The sequence below is a fragment of the Bos javanicus genome, chromosome 21 (assembly GCF_032452875.1).
Source record: "Bos javanicus breed banteng chromosome 21, ARS-OSU_banteng_1.0, whole genome shotgun sequence".
Lineage (NCBI taxonomy): Eukaryota > Metazoa > Chordata > Mammalia > Artiodactyla > Bovidae > Bos > Bos javanicus.
The window spans coordinates 13,910,025-13,931,158 of record NC_083888.1 but is presented as its reverse complement, the minus strand read 5'-3'; the positions used below and the strand labels follow the sequence as shown (position 1 = coordinate 13,931,158).

The 21,134-nt window shown below is 51.8% G+C and overlaps 1 protein-coding gene across 3 annotated transcripts in view; it reads right to left on the bottom strand.

Moving 5' to 3' along the window:
- Window positions 1-18,903, bottom strand: part of FAM174B (family with sequence similarity 174 member B) — a 41,053-nt gene extending 22,150 nt beyond the window's left edge. Inside the window, exons 1-2 of one of the 3 annotated variants that reach the window (XR_009732031.1) lie at window positions 18,402-18,903; window positions 11,743-11,775 (exon numbers count right to left, since the gene is read on the bottom strand). Coding sequence is in view for 2 of the 3 variants with exons in the window: in XM_061394305.1 (XP_061250289.1) it covers window positions 11,743-11,775; window positions 18,402-18,745 (377 nt within the window). In the remaining variant the exon portion in view is untranslated. The remainder of the gene's footprint in view (window positions 1-11,742; window positions 11,776-18,401) is intronic. The other 2 variants (XM_061394305.1, XM_061394306.1) reach the window with 2 other exon arrangements.
- Between the last annotated feature and the right edge of the window lie 2,231 nt (window positions 18,904-21,134).

Genomic DNA, 21,134 nt, shown 5'->3' with positions numbered 1-21,134 from the left:
TCTTGGTTCCGTTTCTCTGGAGAACCCCATCTAACAACCCTCTGCAGGAACCCTCATGCATACATCAAACACCAGTTCTGAAACAATGAAGACATTGCATTTCCAACAAATCTCTGAGACACAACACCCTTCACAAAAGAGGAGTAATTCCTGCTGTTTTGCTACTGGGTCTGTTACTAAGGGGAAACCACGATTTGGGAGAGGTTGAAAGAGGCTCAACTTCATCTGTGGCAGAAGCTGTGAAGCTGGTAGGGCGGCACTGGAGGGAAACCATGGCATACAACTGGAGTGGGCCGGGATGGGGCAAGGGTGGGGTGGCTCGTGTGTCTCTCAGATTGAAAGGTGAGCTCTTTCTTTACCATGTGGGAGTCAGAAGCAGGGAAGTGCATGAACAGGGTCAGTCAGCATTTCCTGCAGAGGCTCTGACTCTTGAGCCTCGCTGGCCTGGAGTCAGAGAACGCAGTCATCCTGCCTCCGGGAGGGAGACGTGAGACAAGGGGAAAACAGACTCACTGAGAGCGCATACAACTGCGCCAAGGCCTCTGTCTCTTCAGAATGCTCTAACAAAGCCATCCCCAACCTTTCTGGCACCAGGGACCAGCTTCATGGAAGACAATTTTTCCATGGAAGTGGGGAGGGGCAAAGTAGTTTTGATTTCACCCACTGCTCACCTCTTGCTGTGCAACCAGGTTCCTAACAGGAACCCCAGTTAGGGTTGGGGACCTCTGGTCTAACTCATCTTTTCCAATAACTCATCTTTTCCAATCAATTCATCTTTTCCAACTGACACAAGCCAGTTAGGGTTAGGGACCTCTGGTCTAACTCATTTTCCTAAGAGTTGAGCTCCTCCTGAGTGCCAGCTAACCAATTAACATTAAGATTGCATGCAAGACATAAATGATCCTATAAGGCAATGGGCTTCCCACGTGATGCTAGTGGTAAAGAACCCATCTGCCAATGCAAGTTAGACACAAGAGACACAGGTTCAGTCCCTGGATTGGGAGGATCCTCTAGAGGAGGGCACAGCAACCCATCCCAGTATTCTTGCCTGGAGAATCCCATGGACAGAGGAGCCTGGTGGGCTACAGTCCATAGGGTCACACAGAGTTGGATACAACTGAAGGGACCTAGCACACACGTAAGGCAGCACTGTTATCTCTGTGTTACAGACGAGGAAACCAAGGCTCAGAGAGGCCGACGTCCCCACGGCCGAGGACCGAGGGCTGCCCCAGCACAAACCTCCCTGGAGGGTCACCTTGAACCACCTTGTGCCAGCCAAGAGGAAGGCTCCAGTTCTCCGCTCACTCTTTCTGCAAGCTCACGCCACACTCCACTAGAGTCCGCCTCCACTTAACTTTAACACCAGGGAACTCTCTGCCCTTGGTATACATTTTTCTGGAACTTGCTACTTAACACAGCTCACACATTCCTATTTCAAAGCGATCAGGGCAGACTGCTCATAATAAACGCTTTCTAATAGTGACTCCCTCTGGATGCGAGTTGGTTTGAGACAGGCCAGCCTCCATCTCCTCCCTCCTTTGGGCATCTGTATCCTTTGTGAATCCCCCTGCCCCATGGTCCCTAGGGGAAGAGGAGGCCTGACCACTGGCTACACCCCCAGTTCCCGGAGTGGACCTGGGACTTAAGTCTGAGTCAAAATCAGTGTATTGCCACCCTGAAGCCATGACTGGGAGGTTGGGGGGAGTATGTGACTAATCGGAGCCAGTGACCTTTGCTGGTCAGGCAGCAAAGGAGGCAGGGAATCACCCAGGTGAGAGCCACCTCGCCACCTTCTAGAGACGGAAAATCCTTTTCCAGTAAGCAGTTTCTGAGGTGACCTCTAAAAATGGTTCGCCATTCAACTGACCCCAAAACCCCACAAAATCATACAAACCAAGAGGTTCAAATCTTCGTGTTCACTTTAAGAACACCCGTGAAACTGCCCAGGCCATGAAGGATATGCATATCTGGAAAACCACCATGAATGTGATGGGCGTCACTTTAAAGCCGCAATGCATGTCATTCCGGTGTTACAATGCTAGAGTTGGCAGGCGTGCACGGGCCAAACAGTGGGGCTGGACGAAGGGTTGCTGGTCCAGAAAGAGTGCTGAATTTTGGCAGCACCAGAAATGCAGGGAGTGGTGCTGAATTTACAGGTTTACATGTAGATTCTCTGATCGTGGAGCAGGTCCAGGCGAACCAAGCCCCCAGGACGCAGAGCAGGACTTACAGAGCTCAGGGTCAGATCAACCCGAGCTCTCCCTGCCTCACAGAGAGGATCCGCACTCAAAAAAGAACAGACTGTCGCTAAACCAGAAGAGGAGGCCGTATGGGAGAAAAAAGATACCCTGGAAGAAACTCAAGAAATAAAAACTTAACAGCCCAGGAATAAATGCCACCAAAAAAAATGCAAACAAAAGTTTTTTATTTTAAAAAAAAGAAAGGAATGGAAAATAAACCAACACAGCAGAGGACAGACTGGAAGGAGAGATCCTGCTCCAAACCGCCTATGACGCCAGCCCTCCTTGACACCAAGAAACTACCCTCATTGTCACCGAAGCCCGTCCAGCCAGGGCTTCCGGTCACACACACACAAGGAGCTCTGACTGTCCCTGGGTCTCAGAGGAGCACAAGCACAGCTGTGAGGACAGGCACCATCTTCTGATTCTCCCACATTCTAACAAACCTTCCACGCGAGTAGAATTCTCCCATTTCGTCAAACCCTTTGAAACCACAGGACCCTTGTTCTGGTCCTAGAGGCAAAGAGCCACACAGATGAAGGGTCTCGGTGACAACGTTGTCCAAGTTTCCGTTCAGGGCCTACCAGTCAACTGGTTTTCCAAGACGACCAATGGCCCCTTCCCGCGGGGCTGCTCACCAGCATCCTGGTCTGAGGAAAGGGCGAAGGGGATGTGGCTACAGGGAATCTGAAGCTCCCCAGGGGTGCCTGGGCACAGTGGGTCAGCCTCTGGGACACAGCTTGAGAAGGAGCATCTGGTTCTAGACAGAGGCCCGGGTCAGAGCCAGACTTGGGTTCCTATCCTGGTGTCTCTAGTTACGGACCTGCTTCCTCTGGACCTGGGGGCAGCCGCGGGGATGGGGAAGACCAGCAGGAGGGCAGCTTGCCACAACTGCCACAGCACCCGCTGCCCAACAGGCGGGAGATTCAGGGAACAAGGGAGGGAAATGAGAATGATGCGGCTGGCCCATGCTCAACAGCACGGCGCCCCGTGGCCGTCGTTTTGCTCTTCCGGTGCCAGGTCCGCTAAACCAGGAGGCCCCCACAGAGAGACAGCGAAGGGTGGTTTTAAACAAATGCCTGTGCTGGGCTTCAGCAAGACCAGAGAAGTTCTAGAAGAGACGAAGGACCCTTCCACTGGGGCCGAACACACATTTCTAACAAGACAGAGAAGTCCCAACTCCTTTCCTCGGAAATGTAATCCTACAGCCAGAGGGTTTGTTTATTCAAAGGCTCGCTGGACAGCTGCTCAGAAGCTGGTCTCCCCATGCGCCCTGGAGGCTGGGGCATGAGGGGAGCCCAGAGGACCCGCGTGGACAGGGGCCTGCTCGCCCCAGCCTCCCCTTCGAAGATACACAGAACAACGCAAGGCCGGGTGGGCTCGTTTGCTGTCAGGACTTCAATCTGGGGGCACAGCAATCGGATCTGCAGGCCGAGCATCCAGAGGCTTGACTCCACCCCAGTCCTTCCAACTCCTCTGTCTGGGAGCCTCCGGCCAAGTCCTCACCTTGAACCTGAATTTCGTATCCACGTTGACCACCTGCCAAGCGCCGCTGGGGTTCCAGGAGCAGATCTCACCGCGGTGCGGGGTAGGAGGGAGGCAGGGAGTGAGCTCACATTTCCTTCTGGAACAATATTCTACTATTGACCAAGGTGACGGCGCACAACTCTGTGAATGTACTACAAAACCACCATCTGGGCACTTTAAATAGGTGAGCTGCAAGGCATGTGACAACTTACAAAGCTGTCGTTAAAAACAGGGGAAAGACAGGGACTTCCCTGGTGGCTCTGTGGTTGAGAATCCACCTTGCAATGTAGGGGATGCACGTTCAATCCCTGGTCAGGGGACTAAGATCCCACGTACCTCGAGGCAACTAAAGCCCCTGCTCTGCAACTGCTGGAGCCCACACACTCTGGAGCCCGTGTGCCACAACTAGAGCATCCATGCCCTGCCAGAATATCCTGCAGGATGCTAGGAAGAGCCTGTGCGCCATAGTTAATTAAGACCTGACCAACCAAATAAATAAATATTTTTTAAAAATAAGAGGAAAGATAGATATGTCTGTATGCATGCATGTCTACCACATTCATTCATTTCTGTATTTATAAAATCTCTCTCAAAAGAGTCCCAAGAAACTGACAGCATCCGGAGAAGGAAGCTTGGTGACCCAGGGGCAGGGCTGGGAGGAGACTGTTCACTGCGCACTCTGGCTCCCCATGAATTTCAAGCCATGTGAATATATGAGCTATTTTAAAAACACATAAACAAGTAAATACAATTCAAAGGCAGTAATTCAGGTAAAGATTTAAACAGGCCAGGGGTGTGTCAGGCCTGCCTCTGGGGCAGGAGACCCTTTCCCTGGAGAGGCCCATGGCCCGTCCCTACCATGGCCCCGTCCTACCCAGAGGCTGCCCTCCGCCTCCTGCTCACCTGCTGACATGAGGGGCCGAACCCAGCATCTCTGGCCTCTCCTCCACCCGAGCTGTGCCCGCTGTGAAGCCCAGTAAAGTCAACAGCTCTACGGCCCAGGGGCCAGCTTTCTGCTGAAACCACACTACTCATTCCAAGGAACACGCCACCTTTGACATTTGGAAAATTAATAAAGAAGATGGAAACAGAATGTGTAAGGGAGAGGCCGAATCGAGCAGCTGCTGAGAGTCAGCTGCCCGCCTTGGTGCCGGGCCGAAGCTTCCAAGGCCCCAAGGACACAGGCCTTCCCTGTTTGTAACGCTTTTAGCTGCGCTGGGTCTCCGCCGCAGGGCAATCGCGCGGGCTTCAGTGGTCGTGGCACGCGGGCTTAGGTGCCCGTGGGATTTTAGTCACCGGACCACAGATCGAACCTGCGTCGACCACAGTGGCAGGCAGACTCTCAACCACCAGGCCCCCAGGGAAGTGCCCAACCTCCGACCTCTGCCCTACATCTTTTCCCTCGGGACGTGACATAACTGAGCCTTCCCTAGACAGCCAAGCAAGCTTGGAGAAAGGACACAACCTCCAAACCCACTTTCCAGCCCCACCATGGTGGGAAGAAGCAGGTGTAGGAGAGACAGCCACAACAGTGCCTGTATCCCAAGAAGGGGCAATGGCCTGGCATCAACCCCGGGCTCAGCGGCAAACCCAAGGCTGGGGAAGTGAAAAGGGAAGTCACTCAGTCATGTTGACTCTTTGCAGCCCCAGGGACTGTAGTCCGCCAGGTTCCTCCATCCATGGGATTTCCCAGGCAAGAATACTGGAGTAGGTTGCCATTTCCTCCTCCAGGGGATCTTCCTGACCCAGGGATAGAACCTGGGTCTCCCGCACTGCAGGTAGACTCTTTACTGTCTGAGCCACCAGGGAAGGCTGGGGACTGGGGGACAATTCCCGATCACTGGCCTCCTCCCCTTACTGCCTGGGGCTTGGCCCCAAACCGAGCCCAGACCCGGGGTGATCTGAATCTCACCTGGCTCCGCTCCAGAGAGGCAGCTTGAGGCTCTCGGTCACATGAGACAAAAGCAGCGAGAGCTTCAAGGCCTCGGTCAGCCCAGCGCTAACAGGGCTCCAGCCAAGCCCTCAAGAACGCAGGTGTTCCAGAGCCTTCCAGGTACAGGAGCATCGGTGTCAGGCCCGACCCCTGAGCTGGGGCCTCCCCTCCCCACCTCACTGGGCTCTCTGCTCCAGTGCCAGCACCCAGCCAGGAAGAATGACGCAAACGCCGCAGAGCCCAAGGGCACAGGAAAGCAGTGAAGCCAGCCGTGCGATGTAAACAAACATCGGTCCGCCTCGGAGGCAAGGAGACACAAAGATTGGGTCTCACAAACCCAGATGAGATGGGATTGCGCCTGCCCAGCTCCCCCCACCCCCGCACACCATTATTCTCCCTCCTTACAGGGGCCGTGTGTTTCCATAAATATTCCCATCTGTTGAAAAAAACAGATGAAGTCCCAATTTGAAGTGTTCTCAATTATCTCAGTTGTTAAAAACACTGTGTGTTTATGTGGAATCTAAAAGAATGACACAGATTAGCTTATTTACAAAACAGAAATAAATTCACAGAAAACAAACCGTTACCAACAGGGAATTATATTCACTACAGTAAGTCCCCTACGTATAAACAGGTTCCATTTCAAGAGCAGGTAAGTCTAATTTGTTCATAAGTCCAACAAAGTTAGCCTCAGTACCCGACTAATACAATCGGCTATATAGCCCTGTACTGCAATAGGTTTATAATACTCTTCACACAAATAATACATCAAAAACTAACACAAAAGATAAAACATTTTTAATCTTACAGTACAGGACCTTGAAAAGTACAGCAATACAGTACAACAGCTGGCACTCGGGGGCTGGCACGGAGTGAACAGGCCAGAAGAGTTACTGATGGACGAGGGAGAGGAGGTGGGAGATGGCAGAGCCGAAGGGTCGTCAGCAACAGGAGACGGAGGGCAAGCTGCCGTGTCACTCACGCCTGATGTGACTGGACGTGCAAATGCACGTTTGTATTTTAGAAAGTTTGCAACTTGGTTCATACATAGGGGACTTAGTACCTTGTGATAATCTATTACAGAAAAGAATCTGGAAAAGAACATATATATGTGTGTGTGTGTGTGTGTATGTATAACTAAATCCCTTTTCTGTACGCCTAAAACATTTCAAATCAACTCTAACAAAAATCAAAAACGTTGTGCTGATCAAAACAAAACTCAAAAACACACCTGTGGGCCATACCTGTAACCTCTGACTTAGTTTCCTGACCACAGTCTAGTTGGACCTGGGTGCCACGCATGAGTGACGAAGAACAATACAGTTAAAATCATGGGCCCAGAGAGGTGGACTGATACGCTTGGTCAGCTGAGGTCTGGGATCTGCTCAGCAGCAGCTCCATCACCATGTAGAGGAGCTGGTCGTCACCTGTACAGCTGAGCAGTTCCTTTCCTTTCCTGGCACCATCCCCGAGAGATTAACAAAGTTGACACCATCATCAGCTGAGCCCAAAACCCACCTGGAACCCCAAAGGCCCAGTGTTCCTGGGGCTTCCATTCACACAGGACCAGAGGCAACGCAGGCCAAAGAACCCCAACCAGCTCAACAACAGGCCTTGGGATTCTTCTTCATAACACCTCAGGGTTACTCCTCCACCCCCTTCCCTTTCCTTCCCCCAGTCCCTGAGGGACAGATCCACCTCTCGTTCGTCCCAGAAAAAAGAAGCATGACCCGGTCTGACCTATTTGAGGAGTCACGTGAAATGCAGTAACAGCAAATGTCCCAAGACCTGCTCCTCCCTCCAGCTCCCAGGCGTGTTTGCAAAGGGTTGAGTCCACTCTGCCCACATGGGAGGTGCCAGGCGAGGGCAGTGAAGCTAAAGGCGGGGGAGGAAGCCCCTCAGGGCAGCTCCACTGGTTCATGGGCAGCATGAGGACCAGGAGGGACTCTCTGGTGGACCCAGGGGGCCCAAACACAGCCCAGAAATTCAGGGGTCATTGTGCTCACGACACACGTCTTAAGTGACCCTCTCAGCACCCCTGTGCCCCTGGCATGCCACAGTGGGTCAGCCCTTGCCACCACAAGCCCCGCTCAGGGCCAGCCACTTCTCAAGGGCACTCCCAACCTCTCCACCCCAGGCCGAGACATCCAGCTGCATGGCTGGCATTTCTGGGCATTTCTGTCACCCTCTTTCTCACCGAGGCTTCTCCCCTGCCAGACCACCTCTTCACCAAGGTGAGGAGGATGTTGCATCAGAAATCAGACCCCTGGGACCCCCCTGGTGGTCCAAGGACTGAGTGTCTGCCTTCCAATACAGGCAACCCAGGTTCCATTCCTGGTCTGGGAACATGCCACACGCCGCGGAGCAACTAAGCCTGTGCCCCGCAACAACTGAAGCCTGCACGGTCTAGCGTCCACGCTCAGCAACAAGAGAAGCCACAGCAGTGAGGAGCCCACACACTGCAATGAAGACCCAGCACAGCCATAAATAAATCCATAAAGAAAGAAAGAAATCAGACTCCTGTCCTTCACCAGCCTCACAGCCGTGAGCAAGACACTCCATCACTCTGCACCTTGATCTACTCATCTGTCAAACGGGATTCGGACAGTACACTCCGAGGAATGAGGAAACATGTGAAATGTGTGACACGGAGCCTGGTACACAGTAAGGGCTTAATATTAGTTGCTACTATTATTACTGTCACCATGATTCCCAAGTGATCGTTTCCGCAAACACTGTCCACCCCAAAACCTGCCCGGCCAGCTGGTCCTGAAAGACCCTCTGCTTCTCTTCCCACCCCGTCAAGTCCTAATCCTCCTCCCTTCCCCCCACATGCCTTTCCCTGACCCCTGCGTCCCCCACCAAAGTCCCTGGGGCTTTGATAGGTCCTTTTGCAACTTATCAAGTACTGCTTTTGACACATGACTCCCTACAGAATTGGACTGTTTCTTACCTGCCAAGGAAAATCACACAAAGGCATTATCCCATCTCCCAAACTGAACTGGAAACTCCTCACCTTGACTGTTTCTTTCACACCTTCTTATCTTCCAGTGAAAGTGAAAGCGTTAGTCACTCAGTCGTCTGACTCTTTGAGACCCCATGGACTGTACCTCTCTGTTCAAGGAATTCTCCAGGCAAGAGTGGGTTGCCATTTCCTTCTCCAGTCAGTCTCATTAAACACACTGGAAGGATCTCTCCATCCACTCAGCCATGCTCTCTGCTGGATCCTTAGCTGAGCTTTGGGGAGAACCAAATGACCAGGCTAAAGCCAAGCACACCACATCTGAGCATCAGCACACCTAGGCTAGAGCTTTCCTCTTCCAACAAACTCACTGAGTGAGCTTAACAAACTCTTCCCATTTCTGGGCCTCAGTTTCCTCATCTGTACTATGGGTAGAAGGAGCAAGACCAGTGGAGCTCTGAGTGCAAAGAAGCCCCACATCCAAGAGGTTACAAGGCCCCGAGGCCCTCCCAGGCCTGAGGAGCCCTGTCCAGGCTCTGCCACGGCCCCTCTTCTGCTCCACACCTGCCGATGAGAAGGGACTGCCTTCTCCCTGCACCCTGGGGATGAAGTCTGGATTCCTGGCAGATCGCCTCAGATTAAATACAGATTTTTAAAAGTGAAACCATGCCAACATGATTCTAAATTCATGGTTCCAGAATTTCCCTTTGTAAATAGAAACAAAACATCAGTCATAAAACCAAAATTCCACTCACAACCCATGAAACCTTCTCTGCTTAAATCCTGGAGGGCTTCCCTCCTGAGACACTCTCCTTACAGAATTTCTTGCAGATATTGACACTGGAGACCCCCACCTCACCCCTACTTGTGCCCCACCATACCTCAAGAAGAGCCTGTGATTGCAAAGCCCCCAAACTCAGTGGGTACATGGACATAAGAGCTTGTGAGCAAAGCCAGCTAATCTGGAGGGCTCAGGTTTAAATTAAAGAGGGATTTTCGTCCCTTTCCAATTTGGTAGAAGAACTCAATGGCAGGTCCTGGGGCCCCACAGTCCTGTTAATAAGGACAGTCATGAGGCACTCCTTCCCCAGGGAAATTCAGTAGTAGCGGGGACGGACACTATGTGGGGTCCTCAGTGTCCAGGGAAGCTCACACAGGCTAAAGAGTCACCAGTTTCATTTCTGAAAGGCTCAGAAGCAGATGCACCTGTCTAATGATCCTGGCCATATGGCTGAATCCTCATTTACTGGCAGAAGCAAGACCAAAAGGTTGGGCATAAGTTACGTCTGCTTTCTGGATCATTTTTTCAATATAATAGGAGACACCTGGCTGCTCAAAGGAGAGCCAGGGACTTGATAGACCCAGTCTCACTGCAAACACCCCAACAGCCCTGAGCAGCAGGGACTTTAATTAGCACTGGGAAGCAGAAGCCCAGAAAAGTTAGGTCACCTGCTGACGGAGACTGCCAGAAGGTGCCCGCCTGCACTACTGGCATCAGGGGCTGGCACTGGTGAGCGGCTCTGTCCTGGGCACTGGCGAATGCCTACCAGCAGCATCTCTGGCCACAAAATGACCCCTCCCCAAGTCATGACAACCAAAAACATTCCCGGAAATTGCCAGATGATTTGAATTTGGGAGATAAAAAAGACATATTTTGGTCTATAGACACATTTGTTCATTTGGGGCCAAATGACCCCAAGGCAGGCAGAATCCGCCCCAGGAAAGAAACTCTAAGAGCCCTATTCCTCCCACATGCAGAGCTTTCCGGTGCTGTGTTAGTTTCTACTGCACAGCACAGCAAGCCAGTCACGTGCACACCTGTAACCCCCTTTTCTCTAATATCTTCTCATTCGGGTCACCACAGAGCAGTAAGCACACTTCTCGGCACTGTCTGCACTGCACAGCGGGCTCTGATCCGCGATCTCTTCTCAGCACTGTCTGCACTGCACAGCGGGCTCTGATCCGCGATCTCCTCTCGGCACTGTCTGCACTGCACAGCGAGCTCGGATCGGCGCGCTCCTCTTGGCACTGTCTGCACTGCACAGCGGGCTCTGATCGGCGCTCTCTTCTCGGCACTGTCTGCACTGCACAGCAGGCTCTGATCGGCGCTCTCCTCTCGGCACTGTCTGCACTGCACAGCGGGCTCTGATCCGCGATCTCCTCTCGGCACTGTCTGCACTGCACAGCGGGCTGTCATCGGCGCTCTGTTCCATTCTGCTGTTGCTGTTGTCAGTTGCCCAGCCGCCTCTGGCTCTTTGGGACCCCAGGGGCCACAGCACTCCAGGTGATGACTGTGCCTCAGCACCTCCCGCAGTTTGCCCAAGTTCATGTCGATTCTTTCGGGAATGCCATCCAGCCATCCCATCCTCTGATGGCCCTCTTCTCCTTCTGCCCTCAGTCTTTCCCAGCATCAGGGACGTTTATACCATGTGTAAAACAGAGGCTATTATACGGAGCATCAATAGTGTATATATGCCAGCCCCAATCTCCCGATTCCCCCCACCTCCCTTTCCCCTCTTTGGTGTCCATACATTCATTCTTTTCCTTCTCTGCATCTGTGTCTCTATTTCTGCTCTGTAAATAAGATTGTCTTTGCCAATTTTTTTCAGATTCCACATATATGCATTACTATACTACATTTGTTTGTTTTTCTCTTTCTAACTTACCTCATTCTGGTTGACAGTCCCTTTTTTAACTTGGTGGAGATCTCAATCAAGGGCATGCTCCCTCCCCTCTCTGCTTTTAATTTGGACTTTTGCTGGATTCGATTTATTTAACACTTCCTTCACTGTGGTGTATAAAATTAAACACCCATGGGAACTGGATGAAAGTACAAACTTCCAGCAAGACCAGTAAGTCCTGGGGATGGAGCGGGTACCATGACTACAGCTAACACTGCTGTGTGATAGACAGGCAAGTTGCTAAGACCACAGAATTCCTCATTACCAGGAAAAAAAAAAAAACTATCTCTTTTCCTTTTGGGGGGATCTATCAGAGATGATGGATGTTAACTATGTTTATTGTGGTCATCATTTCATAATGCACATAATCAAGTCATTATGCTGTCCATGGAAACTTACATAGTGTGGTATGTCTGTGTTATCTCCACAGAACTGGAAAACAAAGAAAAAAGGAAATTACTCTGCAAAGCAAAAACTAAGATAGATATGTTTCACAGCTATCACTCTTCCCTTAATTCAAAGCTTTAACCAAGCAATTAAAAAGGACCTCCTGATAAACAAGGTACAGCACAGGGAACTATTTTCAACAGCCTGTGATAAACCATATGGAAAAGAGTAGGATAAAGAATATCTATGTGTATAACTGAGTCACTTTGCTGCACAGCAGTAATTAAACACAACATTGAAAATCAATCATAGTTTAATAATTTTTTTTAAAAAATGACCTCCTGGTGCTACACAAGCACCACAAACCCAAAGTCATAAAAAGGGGTTTAACTTTGTAACCAGGGCCCTGCCCAAAACTCCAACTTATTAAAATAATATTTATACACTAATGAACAATAACTAAAAACATTTCAGAATACTTGCCCCCAAATCCTGAAAGTATTAAGCTTCTATATTTTCTCTTAAATAACTTTCATTCTCTGGACAAACAATGGGAGATGAGGGGATCCCAGGAGAAGCAGGAAATGTTCTGGCTCCTTTTCAAAGACCTGCCTTAGTAATTAACTAAGCTCCCGCGGTTCCAGCATCTTCAGGCTCTGATGGCGTGTATCTTTGCCATTGATCCAAGTGCGACAGCTGGGCAATATCAGATCACCTAGAATTTGTCTTCCTCCTCGTCCCCCAGGAAGCACCAAAACAAACCATCCTTTCAGATAAGACGATTTTACAGAGCTTTTGAAATAAGGGGGTGGGCAGGCAGCCAACAGAGATCTGGGAGAAACCTGGCCTGGCAAGAGAGCTGGGAGCTTCCCAGGATGAGGAAAGGAGAGTCGTGGTTTCAGGTGGCACTCTGTGACTTGTCTCCACCTCGTTCATAAGACACCAGAGAGTAAAGTCGGATTCCCCCTGGCTCTCAGCGGATAGAGCCTGATCTCAGACAGCATGGGCGGGGGAGGGCAAATGGTTCTGATCAGCAGCTACTGGGCTTTACACGCATTATCCCCAAGTCCATGCAACCCCATGAGATGCTTCCTAACATCCAAACCCAGAGGAGTTTTCTACTTCCTAAACACAGCTTCTTTGTTGATTTCCTTCCAGCTCTCATAACCATGTAACCAGTAACAGACCCAGGAAGGCTGGCCCTACTGCGAGCCAGGCAGAACTGCACACACACACACACACATACACACACACACACACACACACACACATGAAGATACCCTCACCAACGGGCACTAAAACTGCCTTTCCCTCCTCCAAGTTTGTCTTCAGTCTTAAAATAGTTTTCCATAATAATTCCAATACATGAAAAAGCTGTAAATGATTCTGTAGATGGGACATCAGATTGATTAATGCATAAGGGAAATAAATTTAATTATAAAAAGAATATGTATGGGAAGAGACAGCCGCTCAACCTCAGGAAGAAGTGGAGATCTGTAAAAACAAGCATAGAGATACCCAGTCATACCCGGGAAAGGACAGATGAGAAAAGAGACTAGCTAAGAGGTCTAGCTAAGAGAGTAGACCCCAAAAGTTCTCACTACCAGGAAAAAAATCTATTTTTTTTTAAACATTAGAAAGTCAGATAATACTAAGTGTCAGATATGATGGGAGGATCTGAGAGCCCCAGATACTGAGGGTGGGAAGGTAAGCTGATACATCCTCAAGGAAGCCAAGTAAGAGCACCCCTGGGACCCAGAAGCCCCACTGCGAGGGGTCCACCCCAGACTCTTACACAGGTCCTCAGGAGAACACATTTAAGGGGGCAGCAGACAGTTGAGTGCACAGAGAGAAAATGAATAAATGTCTGCTGAAAGGAAATTCAGACAATGTAGAAACACATCATAAACAATAAGCACATAATAAATAAATTATAAAGAATCATGGGGACATAGAGAACAGATATATGCACCCATCAAGGGAAGGAGAGTGTGGGACAAATTGAGAGAGTAGCATTGAAACATATACATTACCACGTGCCGGAGAAGGCAATGGCACCCCACTCAGTACTCTTGCCTGGAAAATCCCATGGACGGAGGAGCCTGTAGGCTGCAGTCCATGGGGTCGCAAAGAGTCGGACACGACTGAGCGACTTCACTTTCACTTTTCACTTTCATGCATTGGAGAAGGAAATGGCAACCCACTCCAGTGTTCTTGCCTGGAGAATCCCAGGGATGGGGAAGCCTGATGGGCTACCATCTATGGGGTCACACAGAGTCGGACACGACTGAAGTGACTTACTTACTTACTTACCACGTGCAACACAAGACAGCCAGTGGGAGACTGCTGTGTAATACAAGGAGCTCAGCCCAGCGCTCTGTGACAACCTAGAGGGCTGGGGTGGGGTGGAGGGTAGGAGGGAGGTTCAAGAGGGAGGAGACACATGTATGCCTAAGGCTGATTCATGCTGACATACAGCAGAAGCCACACAACGTTGGAAAGCAATTACCCTCCAATTAAAAAAAAATTTAAGTATCTCCCACAGTCACATGTGTACACACAAAAATTTCTTTGCACATTCATATATATATATATAATTTATCTATTTGATGAGATCATACTACACATGGTTTTAGTAACCTGTTCCACTTAACAGTATATAGTGTTAGACCAACATCATTTTTCACGGCTGCACAGTATTCCGTTATAAAGACTACCATAATTTGTATAATCAACTGTTAGATACCAAGCTTACTTAAACATTTTCACTATTAAACAGAACTGCTCTGAACTTCATTGATCACGCATCTTTGCTTCCTCTTTGAAGTAATAAAATTTGAAACAAAGAATAGATATCGCAGTAAAAAAATGTGTGTACCTTAGAAATGGAATTGCTTGATTAAAAGTGTATACCTTTCTTTGCTTCTAAGTTTAACAGTTTCCTTGGATCCACATTCTTTCTGCTGTCTGGTAAAGTGACTCCTTCAGGGAAAACAGACACATGGGCTAGGGTTCTATATAAGCAATAACACATACTACACTCTCCACCTCTTCATATCCATCGTCTTGGAAATGGTGGCCCCCATCCAGACAAACTCCTACCTCACAGGCTCCCTGCACTAGCCACATAGCTCATCGCAGAGACATTCTGGGAAGCACCAACAAGGCAAAATACTCAGGGGTTCATTCATTTGCTAAAAATATCCGTATTAGATGCCAGCTTGTGCTTGGGGCCCCAGGAGGCGTTAGAGAGGCACAAATGAGTACCGGCCAGTCTCGCTCTTAGGAGCCCTCCACCTGGGACGTCCGGTGACGCTCTTGACCCCAAGTAGAAAATTCAAATCTCGAGTGTGCTCTGGGAGCACTGGGGGGCCCTGGCTGGGGGGCTTCTCAGAGGAGGTGACACCCAGGCAGTCAAACAGCAGTGAGCTGGTCACGACGCCTTGACGGCGGAGTGGACTTGATGCAGATGATCAGAGTGACATGCGGAGCTAGGGCCACAAGATGTCCCTGGAGGACACCTGGACATAAAGCAGGGCTGGGGCAGCCGGCAGAGCTGAGATGGAGGCTTGAGAGGGAGTGGGACCCCAGGTACGAAAAGCCAGCGGGTAGCTACACTAAGGAGCCCACGCCTGCGGGGATGGGAGGGCAGAAGTGTGAAAACAGAGAAGGAGGATGCACGGAGAGGAGACAAGGCTGGCTGCGGGAACACCAGCCTGAAGGACACGGCTGTGACTCTAGAGACAGAGCAAAGTGAGCCAGAAGCACCGGCAGGTTGGGGGGACGGGGGATGTGCCCCAGGGGAGGGGTGTGGCCCAGGTGAGACCACGCAGGGAGACTGGGGGCAGAATGGCCAGGATGTGTTCACTGCAGGCAAAGGAGCTAGGAGGATGTCCACCCAGGGCAACAGGCCTTCAAGAAGCCTGATGAAGGCAGCTTGCAGGGGCCTGTGGAAAGGTCACAGTATATACCCTGGGCTTGCAGTGTTCTAGAATCTACTGTATAACTTAGCCCACACTCCCTGGGCTTCCCTGGTGGTTCAGACAGTAAAGAATCCTCCTGCAATGCGGGAGACCTGCCGTTCAATCCCTGGGTCGGGAAGATCCCCTGGAGGAGGGCATGGCAGTCCACTCCAGTATTCTTGCCTAGAGAATCCTCATGGACAGAGGAGCATCGTGGGCTACAGCCCATGGGGTCGCAAGAGTCAGACACAACTGAGAGACTAACACTGTCACTGAGATGCAATTTTCCTCTCTGCCAAGGAGCACGTGGGGCCGGACTGTCTACCATCAAGGCCTTTCCCAGCTGTCCGATGCTGTAAAGTTCCCCTCCACATCAGATCCAGAGTGCCAGCTGTTCCCCCTGGAAACTCGACCCTGCAAGAAGAAGGCCATAATGGCCTCTCCTGAGAAGTCGGACCCTCTCTGCACAGTCGGCTCACTGGCCAGCAAGGGCCCGTCCTCTCCAGCTCAGACGTGCACCCTCACATCTGGCCACAGGCTGCTGAGTGTTCTCCTCCCTCTCCTGGGTAATAAGGAGCAGACTGGCAAAATAGTTCAAATACCTTCTGAAAAAGTACACCGCCTTGTGGGCTGGGCGGCCTATTTTGAGCAAAATGTTTCAAACCCCCAGGCTCAGAGCTGCTCTGGGGCATCCATGTTCAATGTAACCAAGCTATCGGGAAGGCCATAAAGGATGACGGCCGCGTCTGATGATGGCCAGGCCGTGCCTGGGCACAGGATGGGATGTGCCCACCCTCCAGGACCATCTGCTGAGCAGGGGAGCCACCAGCCTGATGTGAGAAGGGCCATCTGGAGGATGAACAAGGTTGGGGCTGGGGGTGGCCAGGAAGGGAAGTGACCTCCTGGCCCCTATGTGCAGGAAAACGACCCAGAGGAAGGGGCGTGGGAGCCGGGCCCTGGTGGCCGCGTGCAGTCACGGCAAGTGTGCGGCAGGGACAGGCCCAGAAGCGGAAAATCCACAAGCCATCAGCCAGGAGTGTAAGGAGAGAAGCGATGGGCGGTCCAGAGGACGGGCGGATGGCCTCAAGGTGCTCCGGGGCTAATTTCAAGGCACCCAAATGCCACACCCAGGTAGTGGCTACAGGGAGCCACTGAAGTTTGCGAGCAGAGGAAGAAGGGCAGCGGGTACGATGGGGTGCAGAAGAGATCAGGGGATCAGCACAGAGAGGAACAATGTGGCTGGAGCCAGGAGAGGGGAGGAGAGGGGATGGGGGAGGAGAATGTGGGCCCACAGCACTCCCTTCTCCATTTTTTCAGGACCACAGGCATATTTAATCCCGTGGACCCACAAAGAAACACCTTGCCTCCAAGTCACACAGCATTCAGCAACAAACCTCACGGGAGAGCTCCCAGACCTGCCTTTGCAGATCTGGTTTCTACTCCTGCTCTGAAAATGCTCGCAAACCCCTGGCCCCAAACCTCCAACAGCTGATCAAACACCCAAGCACTCTGTGTAAACTCAGAAGGGGAGGGAACAGGCTGGGACAAACTGACACGCAGACGCCCAGATTTCCGGGAGGCCCGCCTGAGTAACAGGATACATTTGGTTCATTTCCTGCAACACTAGAATTTCCCAGCCATGGGGGGAAATGCAGCCCTCCCTGCATTGCCTGTAGCCTTCTCCAGCTCCCTACTCCAGACAGTCTTCCTAATTTCCCACTTTCTCCCTGAACTTGAGAGACCTACAACAGCCTCCAAGATCTCTCGCATCCCTGCAAATCTTCACTGCGATAGTTCATTCAGGCACAGAGGTAGGCAGAAAGTCACCGAGGTCACCAAGGCCGCCAAACGTCCTGGAGCCCGGCTCCAACTCTCTGGCTCAAAAAAGTGGGCCTCCCACAGGTATCCTGGAATCAGCCCACCTGATAGACACTGCTTCTTTTCGTAGCAGAACCAATGAAAAGAAAAAAAGCAGGTGGCACCTCAGGGACCCTCAAAGGAAACAGAGGGTGGGGCAGCAAGATGGGTAAGGTGGACCTGGATTCGAATCCTACTTCCACCATTGAGTTTACTTGGACAAGCCACCTTGCCTCTCCAGAAAATTTTTCATCTGGGAAATGGGTATAAAAATAAAATCTGCGTAAGGCTGTCAGAATTCGAAGCGGTATTGTTAGTGTTAAGCATTAATGAAAAGTTAAAAGGAATTCAATATTTTATATACGTATAATTTTATGTATACATATGCATGTATTACGGGCTTCCCTCGTGGTGCTAGTAGTAAAGAATCCACCTGCCAATGCGGGAGACATAAGAGCCACGGGTTCGATCCCTGGGTCGGGAAGATCCCCTGGAGGAGGGCATGGCCAACCACTCCAGTCTTCTTGCCTGGAGAATTCCATGGACAGAGGAGCCTGGTGGGCTACAGACCATGGGGTCGCAAAGAGTAGGACACGACTGACTGGCTGATCACATATCTATACATATACATATGGATACATTTATCGTTCAAACAGGAGAAAATTCTAGTGTGCAAGAGGGAAAAAGCCTGAGGGGCAGGGCCGGGAGTCCCGGGGTAGCACAAATGCAACCAGGCACCGGGGCCGGAGCGTCTGGTGTGCGCGCGGATGCCGAGGGCGCGCGGTGACAGCGGGGCGGCGGAGCGGCGGGGCAGGCTGGCCCGCGGGGCTGCAAAGGGGCGGTTGGACCCACCTGAAGACTCGCAGCAGCAGGCAGGCGATGAGGAAGGCGGTGAAGGCGCAAGCCACGATCACGGCCGCCTTCAGGGTGGGCAGGTCGCGGAGCAGGCTGGAGATGCGGGTCACCAAGGCGTCGCCGCTGCTGTTGGAGCTGCCGCCGCCGCCCGCCGCCTCCCCGGACCCGGTGCCGGTGGCGTTCCCGGGCCCCGGGCCGGGCGGCGGCCGCGGCTGGCGCTCGGCTCCGGGCTGCGGAGGGGCGGCGGACTGGGCTCTGCTGGCGCGGGCGGCGGGCGCGCCCAGGAGCGCGAGCAGGAGCAGCAGCGGCAGCAGCCGCGCGGGAGGCAGCGCGGCGCGCATGGTGCGGGCCGGCGGCGCGGGGGCCGGGCTGGGCGCGCGCGGCGGAGCCCCGAGTCCCGCAGCGGCGCCGAGGCCTGCCCCGGGTCCTCCCGCGGCGGAGCCCGGCGGCTGCGCGGTGCTTGGCAGGAAGCTGCGGCGCCCGGAAGAGTCCGCGCCGCCCGCGGCCGCGGCCGCCGCAGCCACCAACACGTTGCACCGAGTCATTCGACGGGCCGCGGCCCCACGTGGGCGGGGCAGGCCACCAGGCCGGGTGCGGGCTGCGCTGTTCCCCCGGGGACCTGGGACACCCTGGGAGAAGTAGCAGCCGCCAGGAGCTGTGCTGCACGTTACACATGTTATCTGTTTGATACCATCACCCCCCCTTAGGAGACAGGTATTGCTGTCACCCTCCTTTAAGAGTTGATTTAGCTCCCAGCAACTCAGGCTGTGCCAGACAGAGAATCAAAGACTCCATTCTACAGATGCGGAAACCGAAGCCTCCGAAGTGAATGAAGTGTGCGGCCGAATGCCCTGTGCACTGTGTATATTTATAGTTCAGCGTCTCCCCAATTAACTTCTTTTTCCCTAAGAGTTTCTTATCTCATGGCTTCGCTATTGCAGACATTTTGCACCTCTGCTTCTGAACTGGATTGTGCTGCGTGCTAAGTAGCTTCAGTCGTTGTCTGATTCTTTGGGACGCTATGGACTGTTGCCCACCAGGCTCCTCTGTCCATGGGTTTCTCCAGGCAAGAATACTGGAGTGGGTTGCCAGAGGATCTCCTCCAGAGGATTATCTTCTCAACCCAGGGATCCAACCCAGTTCTCCCGCATTGCAGGTGGGCTCTTTACCATCTGAACCACCAGGGAAGCCCAGCGTGCATTCCTGACTTTGTACCTTTGCTGTAGAATAGTCTTCCTGCAGTCCATGGGGTTGCGAAGAGTCGGACACGACTGAGCGACTTCACTTTCACTTTTCACTCTCATACATTGGAGAAGGAAATGGCAACCCACTCCAGTGTTCTTGCCTGGAGAATCCCAGGGACGGGGAGCCTGGTGGGCTGCCGTCTATGGGGTCGCACAGAGTCGGACACGACTGAAGCGACTTAGCAGGAGCAGCAGCAGCTGCAGTCTTCCTCCTAGGTTGAAGTTTCAGCCCCCAGGGAGTAATTGGCTTGCTGCCTCTGGTTTGCAAGCTAGATGATACTTCAGTGGAGAAAGATAGTTGTGGATGTTCCCGTGTGAGGCCCAAAGGTGGGACCTGATGGAGGTCACAAAGGGCCTTCCTGGATCGCTAGGACCTATCCTGCAGGCCTCCACCTTTCAGCATGAGGCTGGATCCTGACCAGAAGCTGGTGATATGACCAGCTTCTCTGGTGATATGACAAGTATTCAGTGACCTTACACAGCTCACTCCTGGTCCTATTTTGTAAAAAAGCAACAGGTAAATAAAATACAGTACAATGTATCAGTTTGCTATTGCTGCCTAACAAATTATCCCCAAATTTCTCAGCTTAAAACACACACACATATTTTATCAGGGTTTCTGTGGTTTAGGAATCTGAGCATAGCTTAGGGTCCTCTGCTTCAGGGTCTCTCACAAAGGTGCAGTCGATGCTGGTGGCTAGAGTCTCATCTGAAGGTTCAACTGGGGAAGGATCTGCATCCAAGCTCAGTCAGTGGTTTTTGGCCAGATTCAGCTCTTCATGGGCTACTGGACTGAAAGCCTCAATTCCCCACTGGCTATTGGCCAGAGGCTGTCCACCGTTCTTACCATTTGGGCCTTTCCAGCATGGCGGCTTGCCTCATCAAAATGTGCATGTCTAGGACTTTTTTGGTCCAGTGGTCAAGAGCCCACCTGCCAGTGCAGGAGCCACAGGTTCCATCCCTGGTCTGGGAAGATCCCACGTGCCGCAGAGCACCTAAACCCATGTGCCACAACTACTGAGCCCAAGCTCTGGAGCCTGCAAGCCACAACTGCTGAGCCCACATGCCCTAGAAACCATTCTCTGCCACAAGAGAAACCATTGCAATGAGAAGCCAGAGCACCAGAACTAGAGAGCAGCCTCCAGTCACTGCAGCTGGAAAAAGCTGGTGTGTGGAACAAAGACCCAGCATAGCCATAAATAAATAATTTTTTTTTAATATGTAAGTCTAGAAGGCAATGGAGAAACTCTGTTAGCAAGATTGAAATCATTGTCTTAGGAAACCTGACAACAGAAGCAACATCCCAACACCTTTGCTATATTCTGTTGGTTGGAAGCAAGTTACAGATCTCATCACAAGGGGAAGGGGTTATACAAGGGTGAGAGTATCAGGAAGCAAGGATCATTGGGGACATCTAAGAAGCTGCCAGGAGACCCGGGTTCAATCTCTGGGCTGGGAAGATCCTCTGGAGAAGGGAATGGCTACC